This window comes from Aythya fuligula, chromosome 15 (assembly GCF_009819795.1).
Source record: "Aythya fuligula isolate bAytFul2 chromosome 15, bAytFul2.pri, whole genome shotgun sequence".
Taxonomy (NCBI): Eukaryota; Metazoa; Chordata; class Aves; order Anseriformes; family Anatidae; genus Aythya; species Aythya fuligula.
Genome location: NC_045573.1, coordinates 17371867 through 17398935, shown reverse-complemented (window position 1 = coordinate 17398935; position 27069 = coordinate 17371867). Strand labels below are relative to the sequence as shown.

At 38.7% G+C, this 27069-nt stretch overlaps 2 protein-coding genes across 3 annotated transcripts in view; one reads left to right on the top strand and one right to left on the bottom strand.

Annotated features, from left to right (window-relative positions):
- TXNDC11 (thioredoxin domain containing 11) overlaps positions 1-16470 on the top strand; it is a 29475-nt gene extending 13005 nt beyond the window's left edge. The window contains 8 exon segments of the mRNA XM_032197367.1: positions 1539-1632; positions 3724-3836; positions 5006-5206; positions 8826-9615; positions 11995-12140; positions 13032-13141; positions 14517-14597; positions 15407-16470. Of these exon segments, the coding sequence (XP_032053258.1) occupies positions 1539-1632; positions 3724-3836; positions 5006-5206; positions 8826-9615; positions 11995-12140; positions 13032-13141; positions 14517-14597; positions 15407-16028 (2157 nt within the window). The 3' untranslated portion in view covers positions 16029-16470.
- On the bottom strand, positions 16058-26824 carry SNN (stannin). 2 transcript variants are annotated; one of them, XM_032197368.1, is made up of 2 exons: positions 26745-26824; positions 16058-18898 (listed from the first exon to the last, which is right to left on the bottom strand). In XM_032197368.1, exon 2 carries the CDS (start codon positions 18830-18832, stop codon positions 18569-18571), a length of 264 nt encoding a protein of 87 aa, XP_032053259.1. In that variant the 5' UTR covers positions 18833-18898; positions 26745-26824; the 3' UTR covers positions 16058-18568. The 2 variants fall into 2 exon arrangements, with proteins under 2 accessions (XP_032053259.1, XP_032053260.1); XM_032197369.1 differs by having other exon boundaries at positions 26705-26759.
- Between the last annotated feature and the right edge of the window lie 245 nt (positions 26825-27069).

Sequence of the window (27069 nt, the reverse complement as noted above, 5' to 3'; positions counted from 1 at the left end):
AAGCTATGAATCTTTAATAGTTATCTGCCCCCTTACTTTTGTTTACTTTACTTTACTTGACTTTAAAAGTTTTTATGAGATTTTTTTTACTTAATTTTATATTAGGAAAGATCATTAAAAAAAAAAGCAATTACAATGAATGCTGTTATATTGCTGTATTTTTTCCTTTTTAATTTATATTTTTATATTCTTCTTGACAACTGTTACTGGGTAAATTTGCCTAATTGTTCTACCTCATTTTTATTGTTGATAATTTTCTTGGCATACTTCATAAGAAATCTTTATGAGCAAGGGTCTTGTGTTTAACATTCACTTTTTGACAGGACAATTCCTGCGTGAAAGAACAGGTCAGTAGTTGGAATGGAGATGTTTTTATTGGTGAAATATCCCAAGATAATATTACTAATAGCAGTAATAGGCAAAACATTTGTCCATGTTTTAAAACAAATTTTTATATGTAAAAGTTAAATAAATAATTAAAGCATTCTATGAAATATAAAAAAAAATATATAGGTGGGAAGGCTTTTGCCACATAAATGGGTGATCAGTGAATCTAGAATCATTTGTCCCACAGTGATACCTGTGCTCTTGCTCTGTGCATCAAATGCCTTCTCTGGTGGAACTGGGAAACAAATAACACAGAATAACCAAATCCCATCACTTACTCTGTCCTAAAAGTCTATTAGATCAATTTGAGTGGTGAGGTAAAAAAAAAAAAAAAAAGTGATTAATAATCAGTGTTAAGTTTTGCAGAATATAATCTATTAAGACCAAAATTTATTTGAAATTCTGGAGCAGGAGTCTATTCTTCTGTCTGTTCCATGTCAGCTTCTCCCAGATGCTCTTCCTGAATTTAATCGGATGCCATGCAGGCTTGGTACCTGACAAAGACATGAGGCCTATTCAGAGCTGAGAATTACAATTTGTCTGGCAATTTGAAGATCTGTTCTTATGTATGGATATGCAAGTGGGATGTGGGTCTCATTATTTTTGTGCAGCTGTTCTCTAAATCTCAGGAACAACATAATGAAAGAATTTACTATGACTGATAATGATAGGACGTTAAGTTGGCTCAGCAGTTCAATTATTCACTCAAAAAAAAAGTGTAAATTCATATGTAGTTGTTAATTACATGCAACATAGTAAATAATTAAAATGTTAAGTTCTTGATAGTTAGAAAAATCATCTTTTATATTTCAATTCTGAGAAAAGTCTTTATGATGATTATTGTTCTTATGATTCTCAAATTAATTTCAAAGCAAAGATTGTTTTTAGAGAACTTCAATAGCTAACACAGCAAATATGCAGCTTGAAACTCATTCCTCAATAGTCATAAACCCCTCTCTTGTGATATGTAGGGTTTAACAACATCCTTAGTTTGATTGTTTGATTTCCAAACAATCTTTTGATGTTAAAATATTCTTGCAGCATAAAATGACTGTTCTTCAGTAAATATTGTTTTGTTGCCTTTTTATAATGTTATGTTTCATGTATGTGTACTTGAAAACAGATTGGCTAACTAATTTTTATTCTTTCAGCCTGGAGTTATAGGATATTTTGAGTTCAATGCTTCGCCTCAGCCTCCTGGTTATTTAACTTTCTTTACGTCAGCTTTACATTCATTAAAGAAAGGTAAAAGCTTCATCTTAAAAAATATAAGGCATCTGTGAACAATTTATGCATATGGACTTCAGTGGTTCTTTACAATATTTTATAACTTGAAATGTAGTCCCTTTTGAGTGTTGATCTAATTATGAAACTATCTTTTATTACTATGTAAAGACGGCATACATTAAAGGTGTATTGTATATTTTGTGATCAGCCATCATGGAATTAAAGTATATGACAGTTTGCAATTCAAGGATATGTTAAGATACACTTTTTTCAAAAAACTAAAGGTAGCTGTAACAGATGTAACATAATCAGACTAGCACTTAAGTAATTTGAATTCAAGAGTATCTTGTGCAACAACTGAAATGGCAAGTTCAGAGGGGTGAATGCATATGTACAGAAAATAAGTGCGCTTAATACAATATGTGTAGTTTTCATAACTCTTAGAGGTTTTATTTTGGGTTTTATTATAAGTGTTAGAGATTTTATTATAAGTGTTTCTTAAAACATCAGTATTGTACACTAAATCTTCTATACAAAGGTGTAAGGTGCTCCTAAAGACTATGCGAGCTTGACTAAAAGGCTGTAAGGAACAGGCTTATTATACCCATTTAGCTAATTAATAACCTAATATAGATCACTCAGCTCTGTTGTTCTGAATACATTTATTTGAAATAAAATTATAGAGAATCAATTTCCCACTGCAGCAGTGGTTTTAAAAGCCACTACAAACGGTGGACTGGCAATTCATAATGGAGGAGTAATGCCTTCCATGTGTGTCAGTATGCTTAGCCAGCCTTTGAGTATTTCCATCTGATGAACTTGTGGGTTTTGATGCATCAGAGACTGCAGTGGACCGTTTCTTTTGTAAAATCTGGATAGTTGGTAACAGGCAGCAGCACTTCTATTTTTTTTCTGTCATCTACTTGCTAATCACCAGCACCATGCTGTTAGTAATATCTCTGTACAGTAAGTATACAAACACATTTGTTCTGCTGATGGTAAATTCCAGGCATAGATTTTATGTGCTTTTATTAGTAGCTATTATTCTTTCGTGACACTGGAGAGCTGAATGCATTTCTGGGTTACTTTGCTCTTCTAAGTGCTATTTTACAACTCAGGTTAGTGAGAATTTGTTATCTGTGTTCAGAAACATTTCTTCATGATGCACTGCTCTCAGAGAGGAATCTGTTCTGAGGTTTTCTGTCGATTACCAAGCCACGTTCCATTAAGTCAAAATACTACTTTAAAAGTTTAATGCACTGTGGTGCTCTTTAATCAGGTCATAAAGTGGTATTGTAATGTACACTATTCTTAATGTGCTTTTCCTTTTCACAAACCCCATTTTTAAACTTCACTGCATGTACTTGCAGACCCTGATTGCTTACAGATTTTTGAAAATAAATGGTCTTGAATGAGTCAGTAGTGACACAGCTGTACATTGTTCATCAAAACTATTTAAAATAAGCAGAAAGCTGCTAGTTTCTCTTCCAATGTTGATTTCACAGAAATTCAAACTTCCTTAAGAAGTTTATGATGCTTATTATCTTAATATTATCTTAAGAACATTAATTTTTTGGTAGCAATTCTTTTGTCATAAATTCTGGATGCAACTTTCTTAAACTTAAGATTAGCATATTTTAAGGATATTTCTGTCAGCAAATGAAGTAAATTGATACCATTCTTCTGATTTTTACTTTGCCTCTGACTTGGTGTATGATATAAAACCTAATCTCCTATATTTTGTTTTGTAATTTTCCCAGTTTTGTGTTGGGATAGTTCTATACAATATAAATGTGAGAAGTGTTCTGCCCTGCCTGCACTTTTATAAATCTAGAAATATTAAAATAGGTATTTAAGTGTTGCCTATTTACTGCAAATAATATACATCATATACATCTTGTGTTTCTTCTGCCTCGCTTCATCACTAATACTGGCAGTTACTATTCAGTAAGATTTTCTGTGCCTTTACACAGCATCCTTCTGCGTTTTGCTTTGAAAGGAGATGGTGTTTTTGCATTTTAAAAATAAGATCTGTATTCTTCTAAGACTTTCAGGAGAGAAGTTCAGTGTGTATAATTATATTTAAAAACTGAAAATTTGCCCTTTAAGATTACCTTGGAACAATACGCTTTGGAGTGATCACAGATAAACATGTTGCAGAGGAGATCTCACTGGTGAATTCAGGCAGCGTGTATTTGCACAGACATGTCAACACATCTCTAGTGAGTATTACATTTATGTTGTAGTAACTCTGAGACAACACCTGGAGACTGAAACTCTTGTTACACTGCGATCATAATGTCACCCGGACAAATGTAAAATAAATGGGTGTTCACAAGTGGAAAGTGGTGGAATAAAATAATTTTCTTAACTAAATGTAGTATCTATATTTATCTGAGAAATATTTCAAAAACTGTAATACACAGGCTTTTAATTTATTAAGGTGTGTATATGTCGTGGTTTAACCCAGCTGGCAGCTAAACACCACACAGCTGTTCGCTCACCCTCCCCCCTCCCTCTCTGGGACGGGGGAGAGAAATGGAAAGTGAAGCCTGTGAGTTGAGATAAAGACAGTTTAATAAGTCAGGATAATAATAATAATAATAATAATACAATGATGATAATAGTACTACTAATAATAATGTGTACAAACAAGTGATGCACAATGCAATTGCTCACCACCCGCTGACCGATGCCCAGCCTAACCCCGAGCAGTCCGGCCCCCTTCCCCCGGCTAGCCACCCCTATATATTGTTTAGCATGACGTCAGATGGTATGGAATACCCCTTTGGCTAGTTTGGGTCACCTGTCCTGGGTCTGTCCCCTCCCAACTCTTGCTTCATGCCCAGCCTGCCCATTGACAGGACAGAGCAAGAAACTGAGATGTCCTTGGCTTAGTATAAGCACTGCTCTGCAACAATTAAAACATCAGGGTGTTATCAGCACTCTTCTCATCCTAAGCCAAAACATAGCATACTACCAGCTACTAGGAAGAAAATTAACTCTGTTCTAACTGAAACCAGGACAGTATACTTCATTAATAATGTTTAAATTCACAAGGTATTTGTGACTTAGAGATTGAGCTCTTTATAAAGAAAATGTATACTAGTGAGAAAAGTAAAGATTATAAAGTTGTAGTGATAGAAGGGGTTTGCCTGGTAGAAGTCTTGTTGCCTAAAAGATTGTTTGTCTATCTGATGAGAAATTGGAAAGATTACCCCTTGGGAAAGGATATATGAAATGCTGAAGCATGCTGAATAGTGTCATTAAATTGAAAAAGAGTGTTTTAGGCAATACAGTAACAAAGCATGGTATATTTGAGAACTGCATTCATTAGTAAACAGTGTGTTTTAGTAAGTGAAAACAAATAGTTATTTTTTCTCTTTTCAAGATCTATCCAAACGATGACATGAACTATACAGCTGAGAATATTTGCAAGTGGGCTCTAGAAAATCGAGAGATGCTCATACGCTGGCTGAGACCTCATGGTGGAAAAAGTCTTCTTCTAAACAATGAGCTGAAGAAAGGACCAGCACTGCTCATATTTATACCTTATAATCCCTTGGCAGAAATTCATCCTCTTTTAGATGAAGTAAGTGAAATAACTTCAGTTTTTAACTTCAAAAAATGCTAGAACTTGAGAACTCTACCCAGGATTCTGAGACAAATTGCACTGCTACTGTGCAATACCCAACGTGGGTGAAGTGCTGTTGGGGTAAACTGTGCTCAGACTTGTTGACAAGAACTATTTTTACCTTGTGTGTTGTGGTACAGATTGGATATGACATAGCTTGAATTACTTTAAATTTTCTGTTCAGGTCTTCTTGGACTTTAATATAAAAAGATATAGAGCTAACTGTTACAGAGAGAAAAATCAATGATTTAAGGCATATGTGTTTCATAACTGTATACATTTGATGTTTCTGAGAAATGGAAATTGCCTTCCGTGAAAATAGAGGATGTTGTTTAGGAACATGAGCATATAAATCCTGAATTAGCTCTTGGTATTATGAGGGGTTGGAAATCTGTATACTTTTTCTCTATATTAAACTTCCTTTCATATTTATATCCTTTGTTAATCTGCTCTGTTAAGGATGATAGGCCTGTTTCTTGCTGTGTCAAGTAACAGTAGTAGGATCATTTATGCAGCATAGTGTCAGTTCAAGGTTCAAAGCTGATTGTCATAGTAATGAAATTATATTTGGACATCTGGTACTAGAAATCACTTTACTTTTAATTGGAGATGTTTTCTGGAATTGGTAGAGAATACTTCCCATTCAGATTTCTCTCCTTTGTGTGGCTCAAATTAACGCTGTTCCCTCCCTCTCTCCCTTCCTTCCTCCCTTCCTTCCTCCCTTCCTTCCTCCCTTCCTTCCTCCCTTCCTTCCTCCCTTCCTTCCTCCCTTCCTTCCTCCCTTCCTTCCTCCCTTCCTTCCTCCCTTCCTTCCTCCCTTCCTTCCTCCCTTCCTTCCTCCCTTCCTTCCTCCCTTCCTTCCTCCCTTCCTTCCTCCCTTCCCCCCTTCCGTTTTCTCTTTTATTCATGTAGTAGCAATCAGTCCAATTGCTCCACAGTAGGTCCCAAAGATTCTTGCCTAAATGCTTCTGAAGAAGTGACCTAGCAAAGTATCTGCTGCCTGCCTGTCAGTTCTTCCTCATGGCATGCATTTAGACAGAGCTTTTCCCTTGTCCAAATGGACTAACTCTTGACTGCTACTTGCCAGCATTTTAAAAAGGCACGTGAAACAGAGCAATAAGCATCAGTAGTACAAGCTGCCTGTGACATTCCTGTTATGGGTATTTCAGTGTTCAAAAATTCTCTTTCTGGGTGGCAGGTAAGGGATTTTATTTCACTGCTCCAAGTATTCAATTTTCTTTAAAAACACACTTTCTTAATCCATTTTATGATGAATCCTGCATGTTAGTTTGCACCACACACAGTGTGCCTTTGTCTCCTGTCAACAGTTGTTGAAAACAAGAACTTAACTTTTTCCTTTTGAGCGAGTGCTGTGAGAGACGGGCAGATCTTTGGTCTTCTGGTGCAGCTGACTTAATTCAAATAAAGACTGAGAATGTTTTTGAGTGTTGCAGAGCTTGTGTTTTGTCCACCCCATTCTATTTCTTCTCATCTTCTTTCTTCCCTAAAGGTGGTTACATAGGGAAATACAGTCCTTTAATTAAACCAGACACTATTATTTGAACTCTAGCCCAACTGAGAAAATAGTCAGAGCTAATATGATATTTATATCCCGTGTGTGTTCCTTAGTTTCCTTCCAGTTTTCTTTCTCTGTCATTATTCCCATTTTTGAACTGTGCAGGACAGGAGTTTGTGTAGCTGTGTAGCTATGCAGTTATAGAAACTAACTTACCTGATTTTTTTCCCCCGGATTATTTTTCAGCTGGAACCTATTGTCCCATTTAGTATGTCACACAGCTGTACATCACACTGGTGATCACACAGCAGTAAGAAACAAGCATTTGTGGAAGATGAAAAGCAGGGCAAAGGTTTGGAGGCAACGCTGACTAGTGTACAGAGCACCTCTGTTCTGGAATGCGTGTTTTCCACAAGGAGACCTTATTAATTTTGCAGTGTCTGAAGCAATGAGGAAAAAAATCACTTGTGGTACAACATCTAGTCAAACTAGAAATAGACAATAAAACTTAGTCAGCTACAAACTACGGTATGAGGAAATCTTTGAGGAGAGACTGGAAGAGAACTGCAATTATTCTTATACTAATCTGTCTTATTTCGGCAGACTTAATTCAATGATGCTTGTCCCAACATAAGCATTGTAGTAACAGGTGCCATTTATTTAGATTAAGTCAGCGTAGCATAAGATGTTCTGTATCAGATTTCATCCAACTGAAAAGAATATCTACTTATATCAACATTATATCAACAATCTCATGGAAGAAGATAAAGATTATTCTGGTTGATGTTGTATTGCTTCACTTCCAATAGAGAGATATTATTGAACTTTTTTTTTTTTAATTTTAGCTAGCTGTAGGAGTAGATGTTTATTGTAACTGTCAGGAGTGAGTTTCATCAAGCTTTGAAACCACTTGACTGTAAGGCAGTTTCACAGAATGAGAATGTCAAGTTGCATGTTGAATGCTCAGGGCATTTTTTTTTCTGGTAATAGCTCACTGAAATGGGATTTCCTATTACAAATCAGTTTTTCTGTTCATAGTCACTGCTCAAGTTTGTCTGTATAGGTAGTCAAAATCTCCAGGCTAGATTTTAGTATGAGGGGTCAAGTATATGCTTTCAGGACAAAAATACCTAACAGTGTGTTCTTAAAGACTAACAGAAACTGTTGCTGAAGTCTACATTTTAGTACTGATGATCTTGTTACAGCCCTCCTGGAGGTAATCAACACGTGTTTGATAAGTAGGTTTCCTATCAAAATGTTCTTGTGTGCGCAGTGTATGGATGTTCTGTATTTGGATTATATTTAATATGATAGATGAGGGTGAGAAAAAACTTGCTCCTTTTTCCCTTCTTGTATGTTCTGTTATTTATCTCCTAGAGAGGAAAATTCCTTCTTTGGTCTATACAAGTGCCTTTTTGGTGCCCATTCCCCCTTGGTTAAAAAAAAGAAAATGACGCAGCACAGAACACTTGCACTGAGTGGCAGGCTTCGCCCCACCAATAAGTGCAAAGCACACCTGGAGAGTTACAACTGTATGTTGTGGCTGGGTCAATACCAACATTGCTTCAACTCTGGCAATTATAGTTACCAAAGTTGTGTGCTGCCTATACCAGGAAGAATTTTTATCTTTTTATCACATGGGATTGCTTTAAAATAAATAAATTTCTCCTCATACTGGAAAAAAAGGGCAATTCAGGAACCTGTACCAATTAATTCTTTGAGTAGTGGGATTTAACCTTAAAATGTAGTGTTACTGAACTGTGATAAATATGATGTAAAGACACCTTGAGATGAATGTCATGGACTGAAAATATTTTAAATTGGATTTTTGTAGTTCTGTACATTTAATTCTTACATACTAAACAACTAACTTCGTTATCAAGTAAAAGCCTCCTATAATTGTTTTGTAAGAAGGCCTGAGAAGAGTATAATCAATTTTATTTCTGAAATTCTATTTAAAAAATGCATAATACATTGTTAAACCTGTAACAGATAACTGCATTTGAGTGAACTATGCGCAGTTATTCTTGCTTTTTTTTTTTTTTTTTTTCCCCTCTGTAGATTACCAAAGTGGCCTTGGAATACCACAGCTGTAACAAAAGCCAACAGGCTGAACCAGATCCCCAGCACATGGGGGACAATGATTCACCAGCTTTTAATTCCTATGTTCCAGATGCACATACAAAATTGGCAGAAACGTTCTCCATAACCAAGTACCCGTGCTGTAACACAGTGGTGCTTCCACAGTGGCATTCGATCTCGAGAACTCACAATGTCTGTGAGCTTTGCATTAACCAGACCCTTGGTGTCAAACCAAATACAGTCAAAGTGCCACACTGTAATTTTTTTGAGATAGAAGCAGCTTTGGACTCTTTCTACCTCCAGGAGCATACCTTTTTTCAAGTTATATCAAATACCATAGAATGCAGCAATTTCTTAAGTTTCTACAGTCCCTTTAACTATTACACTGCATGTTGCAGGACAGTAAATAGGCATTTTTTAAGTTTCATTAGTTCTGAGAAAACCATCTTTCAGACCCCTAAAGTAGTGTTTTCTTCCCATGGGAAGAAAGATAAAGATGACATCCAGAATTCTATTCCTCACATTGAGGATAGGAATTGTTTTATTCCTCACCTTCATATTAGTGGCACTAACATTACTGGTCTGAGCTGCAGGACCAACAAAACCTTGAATCTCTATCTGCTGGATTCAAATCTTTTTTGGATATATGCAGAGAGATTAGGAGCATCAAGATCTACTCATCTTAAGGAATTTGCTGCCATTGTTGACTTGAAAGAAGAAGTGCACTATGTCCTGGATCAAAATCAGTCACTTATTGGATCTACCCTGGGTATGGTTTCTATTATACAAATGCTTGAAATAAGAAAAACAAGTTTGCAACTAAGCTCATGTGTGAAAGACTTAATGCCATTCTGAAAATGACTGCTTACAAAGTGAGACTATAGTTAACATTGCTAACCTTTACTTATTCTATTCCATTTAGTAGTTGACCGAGCAGTAGTATGTATTCTACTACTATTTGCATGAACCAAATTTCACTTACCAAAAGTAACCTGCTTTAAGTGAAGTAAAGATTGAAATGTGTGACTCTTGACTGCCTGATACATCGAAGGAATTGGTAAAATCTAAACTAATGTGCTAGTGGAAAAAAAATCACTACATCTTAACACATTTGATATTAGAGAAGACACATGTTGGTTTTTGTTCTGTCATGTTGGTGCTCTGTGTACTAAAATTTCCCAGAATTTCATGAGATACTGCCCACTTACCTACAGAAACTAGCCCTTCCTCTTGTCCTCAGACTTAGAAATTATTTTAAATGTATGTTGAAAAGCAGGTGTGTTGTCAGATACAGCTCTCGTTTGCTTTTGTTTAAATCTGTTAATACTGGATTTCCTGGCTGAACTGGGGTGGAGGGGGGAAAAAAGGCAGTTGTATTCAGGAAAAAAAGACCGTATTCACAGTTCTGATTTTATTCCCAAATTACTTGGGTAAGATGCAAGGTGCCTAACCACATATATTTACCTGCCATGCTGATGTGCAAAACTGAGTCAACTTTTAAAAAATGCAGGGCTTTTTAATGTTAAAAGTGCAAGTAAACATGGAAATAAATTCAGGTGAACGTAGTATTGAGATAAACTGTTCAAGATTGTTTATCAGTATAATTCTTACAGCATTAAATTATATTTGCATTTTGCCAATAAATTCATAAGTTCATACAAAAGTATGCACAACATAATCAGAACATGGCCATTTGTTCTTAAGTTTTCCACCCAGCACTATATTCTTTTTCCACCCCCCCTGCCCCAAAAAGCATTATGGAGAAAAAAAAAAAGTTGGGGACCATAAATGGATGCTTAGGAGAAATTAAGATTTAGGTGAGGAGATAATAAATTTGCTTCCCCTTTGTGCTTTCAGTATTTTGTCTCAAACTATTTTCTGTTCACAGTATTTCCTGAGCAGGACAAGGGTTGCTCTGCTGAGTAGCACTCAGTAGATCTCTCTTCTGAGTTATTTGAACATCCAGAAACTTTTTTTCTCCCAAATATTTTGTCAAGGATTCATGTGATTTCTTTATTTTTTTATTATTATTTTATTTTACTGTATTTCAGTAAGCATCAGTTTACACAAAAACTTTGTGTTTACACAAATACGGATTTCAGGTTTTATAAATGGTTTCTAAAAATTCAGGAGTCTTCATGTCTTTTAATTAGTCCTGTCCAGTTATTATTTTATTATTTAATCATGCATACACATTCAAAATCCGGTGATCTAGAAGTATAAAAGCTGTATTTTGTTCTGGGGTGAGAGTTTCATTAATGCTGAATAGTAAATACCAAGAGCAATAGAGTTATATTTCAGAGATAAATATGATAATCTGGTGTTTTGTATGTATGTACAAAGGTGCTGTTTTTAGTTGGTCTGAGTTTTTGGACTGAGAATACCAGCACAAAACATTTCTATTAGATAAAATAATTATTTTTAGTGTACTTAATGCATCTTTTGCTTGATTACTGAATGTTCTTATTTTACAGTGCATAGGATAATGTTTATCTAAATTGAAAAAGTTTATATAGGTAGTATCTTGCAGAGATTTAGAGAATGTGTTCTAGGCTCCAAGTGGTATATCTGAAGGTAGTTTTGGAGCTTGTTGTAAATTTTTAGCACAGACCAACTACTGTTGAATATCTTGATATTAAAGAGGAAGTGGAATGAAGACAGCCACTAGTGAACTGAAGGTGGCCAGTCATACTGGCATGGGAATAGCACAGTTTTTCGTCTAAAGCAAAAGAATCATAGGGAAAGTAATTAAAAATAGTAAATGCAAACAAGTGTGGAATTAAGTAGAACCTTTAATATGAGGACTAAATAGTTTTATGCAGTATGGATAAAATGAAAGATAGTGAGAGGATACTGTTGTTGACTGAACAGGTGCATAGTTAGATTAGTAGGCAAAGGTTATTATTATAGTACATTGAACAGGAGTAGAAGTGAGATTAAAGATTAAAGAAGCAAATGAAAAGACTGAAATGAGCAAATGAAAAAAGTTTTATATTGTTTTCACATCAGTGGTGGCTGCTTGAGTTCTTACTAAACTCAAATAGTGACTTGAAACCAAGTTTAAATTGGAATTCAACAATTTGAGAGAAAATACAAAAGTAAAAACTGCCAAAATTGTGAATTAACTTTATGTATCAATTTATTTCAGAGAACTTCATAAAAAACTTCAGCGTTCTCTATAGCCCCTTGAAAAGGCATCTTGTTGATGACACTTCAGTCCGTTTTCGCATACAGCATGTAATCACTGAAGTGACTACCAGCACCTTTCATGATACTGTGCTTTCAAATGAAAAGGTACACCTCATTGCTGAAAGAATTCCTTGCAAATCATTGCTCACAATTTTGAAGAAGGGGACTCATTCTTTTTTCTTTCTCTTTTCTATAACTGTGCTTTGTCCTTGACTCGATTCCCGCACTCCCGTTTCCTTTATTCAGGTTTGAGATAACACTAAAGAACATTCTGATTTCTGGGTTTCATACCTGAAAATAAATAAATATACTACATTTTTTTCCTATGTATCACATTTTTTTAAACTTACTTAAAAATTTAAGCAAAGCAGATGTAATAGAAAAAAGAAAATGTGTTAAAACTAAAGTATTATTTGAAAACACACAGCAAAAAAATAAATAAAAAGTTTTCCAATCGCATTCCATGAAATTGTTTTATGTAAGATGTCTTGCTGAAGAGTAATTAATTTACTCTGATTTATTTAAAGATGTGATGTATGGATTAGTATCCCTTAGGTGTGAGAACTGCAGCAAATGTATACATCTGCAGTAATTGGCAGCCAGCAACCCTAATGCCTGCTTTGCTAGCTAGGTACCTACGCCTTTCTCCCCCCCAGGCCCCACAAAGTTTACAGTTGCTGTAAGATACATAAGAATTTAAGGTTGCAGAAGAATCGTGAGAAGTGTAAGAAGGTTTGATGCATTGTCATTTACAGGGATATAAACAGAGAAAATACAAAGAATTATTTATGGAAAGAGAATTTCCCAAGAAATTCTGTGTTAACCTGGGAGACAGAAGGCAGCATGAAATAGTTTATGATGTGCGTCAATGTTAGGATATAGTTTCCTTTCATGTTTTAAGGGTTCCAGTGAATTTAAATGTTGTGAATACTAATCCTTCTTTACCACAGATTAACCACAATAGGTAATCAAACTCTTCTCCATTTCATTTTCCAGAATGTCTTGCTGCTCTATTATGCACAGTGGTGCGGATTCTGTGCTTCTCTTAATCATATCTTTATTCAACTCGCTCGGCTTCTGCCTCCAGATAATTTCACTGTGGCAAGGTAAAAAAGACTCTAATCTCTCTACAATAATGCAAGTTCATTGAGGTCATTGGCCTAGAAAATAATTACTTTTTTCTCTCTACACTCTTGCAATACTTGATGTAAATGTTGTGTTTCATTTTTCTCTGAATGCATTATTTGGTTTTCCTCTGTATAAATTTGGTAGTTTTCAATCTCACTGTGGTATATCTGCAGTTCGGTTATAAGGAATTTTTAATCAGTGAGATTTTTCATGAAGTGAATAAAAGTGAATGAAGTGAATATTCATGAAGTTTAATTTGGGAAGTAAATCAGTAAAACAGCAGCAGAAAATCATTTTCACCTCTGATTATTTGTAGCAAAGAATTATATCCTGTAGTACTGTATTTGAGAAATTTTATATATATATATGCACATACTTATATTTTTTATACTTGTATTTTATATATACTTGTATATATTTATAATTGATACATATTACATGATTTTATTTAGCATTTCCAGGGCTTTACATGTTACAGTACAATTTAAACATTCTTATTCATGTATTTGATAATACATCAATACTTATAATCTCTGCTCCAATTGCATGCTTTGTTTTATTCTGACTGAATTTACTTCAGGTGGCAGCAAGACATATATTGGGAAAAATTAATTAAAAACCTGGAATTATTACCTGTTTATAATTACTGCTTTGTTCCCATAGATATAATGCTACTCTCAAACATGCATCCATTCTTTGTTGACTTTGAATTTCTGTTGTTTGGTCCACTATTTTTGTTGTAGTGTTACTTCTGTGATTGTCTTTTTTTTTATTTAATAATAAAATTATTGTAATAAGAATTTTATTTATAATCAAGGGAAACCTAAAAAAGCAGAGAAGAAAAAACACATAAGCAGTTGAACAAGTGCTTCATTCACAAAATCTTGTTTTCCTTTCTACATAGAGCTTTAGAAGAATTTAGAATGCATTTGTCCTCGGAAGAAGCAAAGTAATTTATTCTCCAAACCAGATATTTAAGGAAAATATTTGTGGAGTTGTATTGAGGAACAAATTACTGAAAAAGAAAAAATTCAGTAGCACGTTGAAGTTTGTAGGCAGGTCTGCCTGTTTCAGGGAAGTGTATACATAGTGATTGTGTACTTTAATTGCCAAGAGAGCAGTTGGAATACTGTACATATTTTTCTGGCAAAAAATTGTTAATCTGAGATTTATCATCTTGTATATTGGCAAATAATTTTGCTGATTCATTAGTGCAATGTATTTTCAACATAACACATTCAAACTTACTTTCACAGTTACTTGCATTTCCCTCTTTGTAATCCCCAAAATGGTGTTTTAGGAAAAAAAAGATTGTTCATCTGCATGTTTCATCAGTGTGTCATTTCTTAACAGAATTGATATCACTCGAAATGATCTTCCATGGGAATTTATGACAGACCGTCTCCCAACTATTTTGTTTTTTCCACATCACAGGTAATGTAATACTTTTCCTTATGGGTTTTGTACTTTAATTTTACTAAGTTATAATAACTATCTGACTGTAAGTCTTAGCAGAGAAAAAAAGAAACAGTAATTCTTCTTTATGTATATTCTAATAATTAAAAAGAAAAAGAAGACATGGATAGCTGATTTTATACGGTGAATACTCTCTCTGAAAGTCATTATTTATTTGTTTGCAAGTCTTTATGAACAGCAACATAATGGTTCTTTACTTAACTTTTCTTATTTGGATTTTATTATTATTATTATTATTTTGGCATGATCCAGGTGGATCATGTGGTTATGGGGGGGGGGGGGGATGAAGAAGAGAGAAGTGATGTAGATAGTGGTGCAACTTTTATCTAATCTCTTCAAATTGATACGCTAATAGATATCTTAAAGGATAATATGAATCTAACTTCAAAAAATGTGTATAGGATTTGGAAGACTTAGGTATTTTGTTCAACTTAAACATTCATTAATATCAGGTCACTGTGATCATCCATGTCCCAGAGTGATGATGTCATATGCAGTTCAAGGTGCTAAGATATAAGTATTTTAAATATGGATTAAGAGCAAAATCTGTTTCTTAAAATTCTTGCTCTCAGCCAAATATCCATCCAATGCAGAGATGCTTATAGCACATAAAAGGGTTCATATTAGTGCTATACCTTCATTATACAAGTTTAGGTTTCTCTTAATTGCTATATTAGCAAGATACTAAGTTTGAGTTGGACAGCAGATATTTAAATAAAGCTATCATTGTTTACGTACCTTTCTTAATATTAGTATGCCCTTTTTAGGAAGGAGCAAAGTATGAAGTTTCCAGAAGACTTCTCAGTTAACCTTCCTAATCTTCTTAAATTTATTTTACGTTACTCAAGTCTTTCTTCATCAGCACCCTGTACCAAAGAATGCTTACATAAAGAAACAGTTTTACAGCAAGGACACATCTTGCACTTAGAGAAAGAAATTCAGAAGTTAAGATCAGAGATCAGTGCTCTGCATCAAGCCCACAACCACCTCGAGGCACAGCTTTCTGAAGCAAAAAGAGAAGAACACCAAGTACAGCAGCAAAAACACATACTGGAAAAGCAGCACAAGACTCTGCAGCTCCACAGCGAGCAGTTACAAGCCACATTTGATCAGAAGAATCGGGAATTACTAGAAATGGCTGAAAAGCTTCAAGAATTGGCTGATGCATCAGAAAACCTCCTTAAGGAGAATACTTTACTAAGAATCCTGGTAGCATCAAGGGAAGGAAAGCTACAGCGCAAAGATGAAATTAACGAAGCCCTTCAGCCAGAGCAAAAGCTTTCTGATGACAACATATTGGTTTCAACAGCTACTGCCACATCAGAGGAAAAAAGAATTGATATTGATACTCTAGAAACAGAGCACAGTAGTAAAAACAGGACAGAATGATTTCTTTCACAAAGAAAAATGACACAGTATTGGGTAGGTATTTATGCAAATTTTATTGAAATTCATTGTAAATAAAGACTTCTTCCCCCACATGATCTAGAAAAAGAAAATCAAATGAAATATTTTTGTATACTTGAACAACTTATTAGCTACCCACATCTAAAGCAAAGAGTATGGAAAACTTTCTGCACTTTACTATTGCACTAACTTGCAAACACCTATCTGATACAGATGCTGATGCTTAGGGGCAGCAGTGTAAAGCATCTGACTAAGGACCAGTTATTTTTCACCAGCTTTCTCTAATAACTGCTAGACGGAGAAAATAAGACCATTGATTTATACTTTTCCTTTAATTCCTGAAGATTGCCCTTTACTCTGCATTGTTTGCAGAATTAAAATGGAGATAATTTATCTGTATAATCAGTAAACTTGAATGGACAAAGTCATCTTGCTGTAGCTACTCTATTCAAGAACTTCAGCACTTTGTGTCACTTTTGTACACTAATTATGTCTTGAAACCTGCAAGAGCAGAACTGTGTGAACTGTTATCTAGTGAACCAAAACTAAAGAAAAATCTTATTGATTTAACCCTTTTTCTCCTTGCTTTTTAGGATTTATACAATACAGCAATCTTAAGTGTGTGGGTCTGGCTACACATGCAAGCCTCCTGACACTAGTATATTAAGCATGTGCCAAGGCAAGAACTGCCCTTTGGTATAGCCTATAGTATACTCTAGTGGTAATTCCAGGAGCTTTTCACTGCTGTCAGTATTAGTTTTTGCTTCAAATTTGAGTCTTCAATTAAGAAATCAGAAGCCAAATGCAGCACTAAAAATGCAAGACAACATCTTACTCTAGAAGAAAGGGGTATGACCTTACTGAGTAGGCCACTGTTGTCTTATATCCAGTTGCACAATTCTCAAGTAAGCTCGCAAGGCACCTCTTAACTGAGTTATGCCATACATACAGGGGCAAGAAGCAAAAGTAACTTCCAAGGGAGCTGGAATTTGAATTTCATTATTTGTAGCATATTTTAGGAAACAGGTCTTCACAGTAAACTTTTTGGTCCTAGGCAATCAAGTGTTTAAAATCCAGACTAGGCACAAGCAGGCTACGTATAAAGTAGCTTCATATAAAATAGTTCATAAAGAAGCTGCGTATGAAGTAGTTTAGGGGCTAGAGTTAAGTTGAACCAGGCTTCAAAGCATGTGTACCTACTCAACAGTCTGAGAGTAGGCAAGCTGGCCTTGGTGGTTTAGTGCTGTCCCTTCTCTTCTCCAAGTATTTAATACATCTTTTTACAGTTTCTATAGCACAATTTCCTCCACAGAGCAGGAAGTGAAAGAGATATCCTATCCTTACATGAAAGTGCTTCCCAGCTAGTAGTATGAAGACACCCCCAAACTGAAAAGCAGTCCTGCTTCCCTGTATCAATCCTAGACAAACTAATGTTAAAACTTTTATCTTGTAGTAGTTGAGCTAAGCCACAAGTTATCTACAAGATACACAAATTGAATTCTGTAGTTGATCACTTGTCTTTAGACTAAAAAGCCTTTTTACAAACAGACTCCTAACGTTTTGTTTACATACACCTGAATTGCTAAGTACACAAACAGACCTTCTAGGAAAAAAATAGGTAAGTTACATTTATAAGTTTTAATAAGTAACTGCTTCTGCAGTTTCAGCATGCAGACAGAAGAGAAGACCCTGCTCTACTGCCACTTCAAACTCCTGGAAACCTTCTGGACCATCCCTGAGGGTTCAGTATCCATCATCAGTTCCCAGTTCCGTCAAAATGGCAGTTTCCTCACAGTAGCTACATGGTTAGAGAGAGCTCAGTTCTAGCAGCCAAAAGCTTAGCCTATGCCTAGCTGCAACTGAAGGAAACCGTTTCCTTTCTTGTAGCTCCTGTGTTTCTTCCCTCAGCATATTACTGTCAGGTTATACCTGCTTTTCAAACAAGGTATTCTACCTTCTTTTCAACATTCTGTACTAGTCCAGTGAACTGCTGAAGTTCTGGCTCTATGGCTGTGCACTCAGAAGTTAATAGCAGAAGCAAGTTTTAACTGCAGATCTGGTTTTGAAGGTCTGGATTCCACCTACAGTCCTCTTGTGTTACATACTATTTCACCATACTATTCTCATGTGCTGTGGAGCACAAAGCAAAAAGCTTCTGGCAGCCTATTTACCGTTCACAGTTGTAAAGTAGTTCACATTACAGTAGTAGCTCCATCAAAATAGGCTCAGCTAAACATTCAAGTAACAAAAAGATGCTATTAGTCTCTTCACTCAAAGATATCCTGGTGTCCATTGCCAGCAATGGACTTTATGCCAGGTGAGTCAGCTCTTGTCACAGAAGTAGGATACACAATTGACACAAAGAGCAACTTCACAGTGCATGCAGTTGCAATGAAAGCTTATTTAAGCCTCATCAGGGTGTTTTCTGATGAGTAATGTGCACGTGACCAAGTTCTTCACAGTATAGATTCTTCTGCTGGTTACACATATAAGCACAGTCCACATACAGGTATTGCTCCAAGTTAGCTATGTACTTCTGTGCTGTTTGGAGTTAGCTTTGCTTTCCTCTCTACGCAAGGTCCTTTAGCGGAGTACTGCACAAGAAGAAAGGGCTCTTTGGTTTCTCCTTCACCCACGATGCTTTCCTCATCTTCAGACTGGCTGATCCTCTGCAGACGCAAGTAACACCAGCAGCCCAGTATCAAGGCACCAAGAGCTGCAATAGCAATCAAAATAACAATGACAGTCACCACTCCTGTGCTGGGGCTGTGATCCATAATAGACATGGTCAGTATTTTGGATTTCAGACTTCTTGAGGAAGATTCTGCTGTCCTCACTGTATCTTCAAATTCCTGCAGTGGAAAAAAAAAAAAAAAAAAAAAAAAAAAAAAAGAAATACTTAATGCACTTGTTCAGCTTCACCATAATCAGAAATATTACAATTATGGTTGGTATCCTCTCTGTGATGATACATGACCCTCCTGAATTCAGTGCTTCACGCTTCTGCATATACACTTACTTTAAGATGTTTCTTTACAACTTGCCTTTGAACATGTAGATGTCTACACTGAACTAAAGCAAACAAGAGCTAAACGTGGGTTCAACTTGACCTGCTTTCAAGATGCCCACGAGTAAGAATTTTTTTCTAAGAGAAGATGAGAAAAGATACTGAGGCATCTTAGGATCAGGTGGTTCTGAGACAGTACAGTCCATATCAAGTTTTAATCATAACTCAACCAAGTTTTTACAACCATTGAAGTCACTAGGCAGAGTTCAGCAAACCCAGCACTCATATCAAGGATATACCTAGATTTACATAGCAAATTATGTATATTTTTGCCAGTGATGGAAGCTGTAGAGTTTAGCATGAAGAGATTTAAGACTATTTAATACAAATACTAAATCATGGTCGACTCTCAAATCCATGACAAGATAGTAATTTGGCTACCTTACCTTTTTGTAAAGAACCTTACAGAAACAGTACATCTAACTGACAGAAGTCTGGCACTTTAAATTTCTAATGTACGACATCTTCCTAATGCACAAACAGTTCCAGGACTGGTAAATTGCAAAATTAATTCTAATGCTAATGGATTACTACAAACCCATCCATAACACTGGTCTGTTTAGAAGGGTTGAGTACATGGTAATTAATTGGTTGTTCACTGAGCTGGTAAAAAACAAATATAGCTTTAAATACATTTTTTGTAAGAAGCAGGTAAAGCTAGATTTATTGAAGACTTCAGTAAATCTAAGGGGAAAATTATTATTACAAGCTTCTGCTCCTCCTTAGTGGCTTTCAAATAGCAAGAGCAAGGTGGCATGTTAGAAATGAAGCTGAAATAGGAACAGAGGCAGGAAAATGGGAGAGGAAGAGCTGCAAGACTTTCATAGTCTGCCACAGTTCCAGCAAGCAGCAGACGTTTTCCATACGCTTTTGTCTACTTCCACTTCTGAATTCATGGTATTTTAAGGAGTCATATGGGCCTTTCCTTTTAAATTTAAGGTTACTGTTAACAAAGTTGGCAGTTTTGGGTTTCTCTACTTCAACTGGGTTCGTTACTTTTTCTTTCCTGCTACCTTCTCTTCAACAGTACAGGAATTCACGGGAGACTTTTTAGAGGTTGGAGCCAGTTACGATGTGGGAACTGCTGTAGGAATTAGGGCTCAAAGTCACGATTTCAGGTACAGCAGGTACAGTCCCGAAAGGCTCTAGGGTCTGCTGCAAGTACAGAACAGCAGTGCCTGCATTCATTTGTGTGTAGGCACTGACTGGTGTTGGATTAACTAGTTTCTTCTGGCTGCAATAAATGCTGGTCTGCTGAGGGTCACATACCTGTACAAATGCTGAACAGACTCTTCCCCACCATCCCTGTTGCACCCAGCTGCAGTATCAGCTCCTGCATGCAAGCCCCCTCACAGGTCAGTCTCACCCAGCCTTAGGTCAGAACCCACAGGCTGTGTGCAGTACCTTGGATTCTCATCATGACAGAGTCAAGGCAATTACATCACACCTTCACCAACAGCACTTAAGCCAGAGAAGCCCCTAACCTCTCGTGGAATGGCAGAGCCACGCACACCACGCAGCTACTTCATCCACAAGAGAAATCCAGTACGAGCATTATTAGGGCCCAGTGACTCAGAACTAACTTGCACACACTGATTGTGTTTCCAGCCCTATGAACTACTGCAGCCAGTAGCATACCTGACAGCAGCAAGTCCAGCAGACTCAATTTTCTCCAATTAGAAAATCAACTACCACTCACACCCAACCATACCACATATCAGCAACAGCAGAACTATGCCCACTGCAGCCAGACAAGGTGTGTAATTTTTGTCAGGATCATCTTGGTTTTGCAACACTATAAACTCTGCTTAATCAACACCAGGAAAACAGCTAAGGGTGAGTCAGGGTGGCTTTCATGAGTTAGTTTTCCTCAGGGCATGTCTGAACTGCAGCACTATTTGATCTAGCCACACCAGCACAGCATCAGCACAAATGATTTAGTCTGCTTCTCACGTAGGCACATGAAGCCCTGTCCCACAGCTCACAGGGCTGCTAGCAGCAGTGACAGCCTACTGAGTGCTGTTTGGTGTGGCACATACCTTTACATCAGAAGTAAAGAGTTACTGGTACCTAGAAAATAGCTTTTAACACTGAGAAGTCCAAGAGCCAATGTTCTGCCGTGAGCCAGCACTGTGCCCTTGTGGCCAAGAGGGCTAATGGGATCCTGGCGTGCATTAAAAGGAGCATGGCCAGCAGGTCAAGGGAGGAGATCCTCCCCCTCTACTCTGCCCTGGTCAGGCCTCACCTGGAGTACTGTGTCCAGTTCTGGGCTCCCCGGTACAAGGAAGACAGGGATCTCCTGGAAAGAGTCCAGCGGAGGGCCACAAAGATGATACGGGGCCTGGAGCATCTTCCGTATGAAGAAAGGCTGAGAGACCTGGGTCTGTTCAGCCTGGAGAAGAGAAGACTGAGAGGGATCTTCTCAGTGTATATACATATCTGAGGGGTGGGGGACAGAAGGATGTAGCCAACCTCTTCTCAGTGGTTTGTGGGGATAGGACAAGGGGCAATGGCTGTAAGTTAGAGCACAGGAAGTTCTGCACTGACATGCGAAAGAACTTCTTCATGGTGAGGGTGACGGAGCATTGGAACAGGCTGCCTAGGGAGGTTGTGGAGTCTCCTTCTCTGGAGATATTTAGAGCCTGTCTGGATGCCTACCTGGGCAGCCTGCTCTGAGGAACCTGCTTTGGCAGGGGGGTTGGACCCGATGATCTTTCGAGGTCCCTTCCAACCCCTACAGTTCTGTGATTCCATGTTAGGTCCAGATAACAGAGAACCCACACCTATGCACACTGTAAGAAGACATTTCTCCATCCCCCTCTGTGACACAGCTGCAAACTGCAGTGGTCCCAGTTCACCATAGATAATGGAGACCTAGGCATAGTAGTTTGTGAAACTGTGCTTGAGTCTCCCTCAAGTAGGAACCTAAGCTCTTCTGTAATGGGGAAGAACTGTCTTGAGACAAGGTTCTCTCTCCCTTACCAGGTTATACACTGGGCTCTTGCTATTCCCATTTCTTTTGGGATCCCCAGGAGCACAGCTGGCCCGGAAGGCCTACTGCCCAGGAAGGTTCTTCTGAACCAAGTATACACAGTAGCAACTCAGAAGTTCTGAGATGTAAGCATTTATTGGTGTTGGGTTAAAAATATATATATATATATATATATATATATATTACTATTCCTGGACATCTGTTTAACACCACAGTTATGGCTTCATAGCGCCGCTACTGCTTGAGGTTGTGAGGCAGTTTAACCCCTACTTCCACCTTCTGAGTAAGAAGGTGTTTCAGATCAGTCCTCTCCAGCTGTCCTGTTCTTCAGCAGGCACTGGAAAGGACCTTGCAGGCCCACATGTGGGTACTGGCAACTCCTGCACAGCTGCTGCTTCCAGCAAGTGAGACACTATAGCAGCTGACAGCCAGGAGCATAAGTAGGGAGCTTCACAGTGCAGAGCTGGCCAGGAAGAACGTGCTGATTACTGCGGGTGTGACAGCTTTGTTTTGTTGTCCCCTGCTCTAACAAGTCAACTCAGCTTAGTCATGACAGCTCCTTTAATAAATTCACACAGAACCTTAAACAGAAGGACAGGTTTTAAAACTGGGAGATTATCATTTCTTGTAGAGAAGCCCTACTCCTAACTCGGGCCCTTAGACTAAAAGGATGAGCCTAACAAATATTCTTCATTGCACCTAGCATGGGGTTGATCATTTGTATTTAGTATCACCACCTAACCAGACAAGCCAAACGTTAACAGTAGCAGACAGAACAAACTTGCAGGACTCATCTCTCAGGCAAGTGAACTCTCACTCTGTTTACACTAGAAAGTTAATTCTAGCTGGCTTAGGCTCTCCTGTGTGTCAAGTGATATTGCTTTGATGTGGCAAGGTAGAAGGTGTTGGAGATGGAGAACTAGGACCTACAGGATGCAGTTGGATGTCCATCCAGATGGACAGATCTTTATTATTTTAAATTAACTGCTTTTATATTTGATCAAAGGGACTCAGATTGCCTGAATTCTTAAACTCTGGAACAAAGAAGGGCACAACTTCCTCCAAATGCACTACCCAGTGAGTTTCATTTTCTAGGCACAGAAGTAAGTCTGATCTCACGTTCATGCTGTCAGGATTATCAGGTTGCATCAAGAAGCCCTTTCTAGCTTCTATTCAGAAAGCTCCTGATGTCTTTGCACCATACTATAGCTAATACTAAGAGCTACAGGAGAAAACAAGACTAGATGTCTTCAGAAAGATGACTGCATGGACGTTCACCCTCTAGCAAAAGGACAACCAGATAAAATTCAAGGTCACTTTCTCAAAGCACTTCAACTCCTACTTCTCAGTGAGAAAGCATAGTAGTCATTCTTTCTGCAGGCATATCCTCTCCTTTCCACTCAGGGAGCCTGGAGCCAGCACCCTATGTGTCAGATATTAAGCAACTGTACAGCTTTACAACAGCACAAACAGCTCATTAATGGTGCACAGTAGTAACTGGGATGACAGCAGCTTCTAATTTTTTGATTAATTTTTTTTTTTCCTGATTGTTTGAAACTGAATTATCAGAAGCTGATAAAATAAAGACAGTGCTCTGGCATTAGCTACTGTTGTTAATTCATGCTGAAGTTGTTCTTGCTTTAGGTCAATGTCTAGAGCTAGAGCTCTCCTGCAGCCTTAATTCTGCCTTCAGCTTGGTACATGCACACACTGCAACCACACTGGTAAGAACTACCAGGGCAACCTTTGGGTTGGGTTGTTCTTGAGATGCAGAACTCACAGCTCACCACCAGCAATTGACTGAAATAGAGATTAAGCTGTCTTCAGAGTTCATTTCTCTCCTGGAAAAATACTGCATTCTGTTGATCCTCTTAAATTGATCCTAAAGGAGATTACAACGAGCTTTAAGGCTCACTTTGAAAGCATACCTGAGCTAAAGAGACCTATAAGTATACCAGGAGCAGCACTGACTTCATCCACCACTTTTACTGTAAGATATTAAAAGATGTAAATTTCTGATCTTCAAAGGAATTGTTAGCAACATTTGTATGTATTTGGTGGCACTTCTAGAGCTACATCCATCTCTTCCCGCCCTACTTGCCATCAAAGGACACATCTAAGCACATTTACTCATTAGTAAGATTGGTCAGATTCCCTGGTGGGAACTGCAAATAGCCTATCTCAGTTCCTACAGCAGTCAAGCAGTGAAAACATCAGGTATAAGCCATTTTTCTAGAAGTAACAGCTTTTTTTTTTCTCCAGCTAATGCCAGCTTCCACTCACAATTCCATTTGTGAAGTTTTATTACCCAATCCTAAAGCTCTAAGTAAAGGACAAACAGCAAACCAATTTAAATTGCAGAAGGCTGCTGGAGGACAGATTCTATGAGGCTGGCAGTAGTTTCTAAACAAAGTTTTTTTTATGACTGTAGGCATTCTGCTGCTAAGTTAGCTGTGGTTAATACCAGCATGCATGCACATGAAGAGAAATACTGCTACGGTAACAGCCAAAGCTATAGGAAGAGGCTTCAAAAGGCAATCTACTAGAGTTCACCCAAACAGAACACTCAAAATCCTCAAGCAACAATTGCACCTTAAGCTTGTTAAGTGTTTTTAAAAAGATACTTTTGGCAAAATACCACAAGGAATAATGCAAGTTAAATGAGATAGGCGAAAAGGTATGAGAATAGAACTACCACCCTGACTTTAGCTTAGAAATGGATACGTAATAACTACTGCTTAGTTAAAAAGCCTCCATGCTAAAATCTTTGCAGGAAAGTAACAGCAGCTTGCAGTAGATGCTACTAACTGAAAAACACTTCCTCTTGTATGTGCAAGGAAGATTACTTTTAAGGAATGCTGTATGCTCATCACAAGAGCATCCTCGTTACCAGTGGAACAAGGAGGGAAAAAGCCTCAGGGGAGATCCAAAATGTAATTCTGGCATTGGCACACAAGTGCACCCAGCACTCACATTACGCAGCCTCGGAAAGCTAGAAGCCTTCATAGTGCAGAAGCTGTCAGCCTTTACTACTGCCAGAGAAACTGTGGGACCACTGTTATTCTCAATCAACTCTAGTTTAATGCCCTCTCTTTCTGATAAAGCCAAATTGCACTGCACAAAGCGAGGCTTGGCTGGAGGCTGTTTTTGAAGGAGCTGTTCAGTGGAAACCTTCAGTGCAAGTCTCCTGCCACAACCCTTGTTCCACTTGTTATGAAGAATAAAAGAGCAGGAAAGCCTTAAAAAAGGCTTTTCTGTAGCCAATTCATTACAGATAGGCTTTACTGTCCAGGACAGTTTTCCAACAACTTAGCAATGAAGCAACAGTTAGAAACACTAGACCTAGCATGATTGCCTGGAACTGCAGTTAGTCTCCACATGAGGTAAAACAGTACCTTACACTTAATCAAGAATTACTTTCAGAGCTTTTACACTAAGTTAAACTACAGTGCAGTTAGTGTTTTACATGAGACAGCAAGGTGAAGAGAGGGCAGAGCAGGCCAGTGAGTTTCCCAGGTACAGCCACACAACTTCAAAAGCACACAGACACTCTCAGCAGCACAGCAAGGGGAATGGGTTTATGCTGTAACAGCCTGTCAGGCAAGAGATCCAGTTTATGGAGAACTAGCAGCAGGTTTCTACTGGTAAGATCACACCTGCCTCCAAGGCAGTTGCCTGGCAAAGCTTCTGTCACACTTTGGACTTTGTCAGTCACAGCCACACACAGCTCTGATGAGGGGCCTGTTCAGACAAGATAACAGGGTCGCTTCTGACAGGTGGTTATCAGAAATAATGTGCTATGTATACCCTGTCTTATAGCATAATTCCCAATATATTAGAAAACTTGCTGAAGCAACAACATTAAGTTTACTGATAAAACCCTTTTTTAACTTACACAATTGAGTGAGTGCTCAGGATATATGTATTTTAATGGCTTTGTCCAACAGCAGCTAGCTTGTTCCTGTTTATTACTGATAATTAAGCAGTTTTGCTCGATTATACTCTGTTCACAGACTGAAAGCAACACCAAACCCTGCCATGTACCAGCACCAAGTAGCTCAATAGCTCGGGCTCTTAGTCCTGCGCTCCGGGTTTTCACCTCAGCTCACAGGAAAAGCGAAGGTGAGGCCGCCCTGCGCCTGGCCTGGCCGCTTTCATCCCCCCGGAGGGAGGGGCTGCACAGCTCCCTGCACGTCCCAGATGCCTTGGGCTCCCTTCCCAGAGGGATGTCCCCGCTCCTGGCAGCCCGGCCAGACGGAGGGGACAACCCACGCTCCCCTACCCGACGTGAGGTCGGCACGGGGCGCTCCCACCCCTGCTGCCCACCCATGGGCCGCATCCTCCCCGCAGCAGGCAGCACACGGGGCCGCGGAAGGCACAGCCGGCCCTGCCGGCGGCTCCGGGGCCCGGCCCCGCGACTCCGGCCCACGGCAGCGCACAGCTAAAGCGCCCAGCAGCCGGGGGCTCGGCAGGGCCGCCCCGGGCACCCCGCCGTCTACTCTCACATACAAAGAGCGGCCCTAGGGGACCGCAGCGAACCCCGCCCACACCCCCACCCGGAGCCCTTCCCTCAGCAGCGGCGGCGCCGCGCGGCCTCACCCGCCGCTTTTGTGTCGGGACAGAAACCCCAGCCCCTCACCGTCGCTTTGATCCGGCCCCGCCGCAGCCTACGGCGCTCCTACCGACGCCACCTCAGGCGCGACGGCCGTTTCCCCGCCCGCGCCGCCTTCTAGTGGGGCCGGGCAGCGCCGCGCCTCGGCCAATGGGCGCCTCGACGGGCAGGGCCGGGGCTCGGCCCTTCCCTCTGCTCCTCTCCTCCCTTCTCTTGTCTCTCCTCCCCAGCAACGGTGGCGGCCACACCGTCCCCTAGAGAGCCGTCCGGGCAGGGCCGGTGATGCCCGAGGAGGAGGAGGAGAAAGAAGAAGAAGAAGAAGAAGAAGAAGAAGAAGAAGAAGAAGAAGAAG

Excerpts from the sequence above, each read along its gene's own strand:
- SNN (XM_032197368.1), bottom strand. The coding sequence starts at position 18,832 with ATGTCTATTATGGATCACAGCCCCAGCACAGGAGTGGTGACTGTCATT.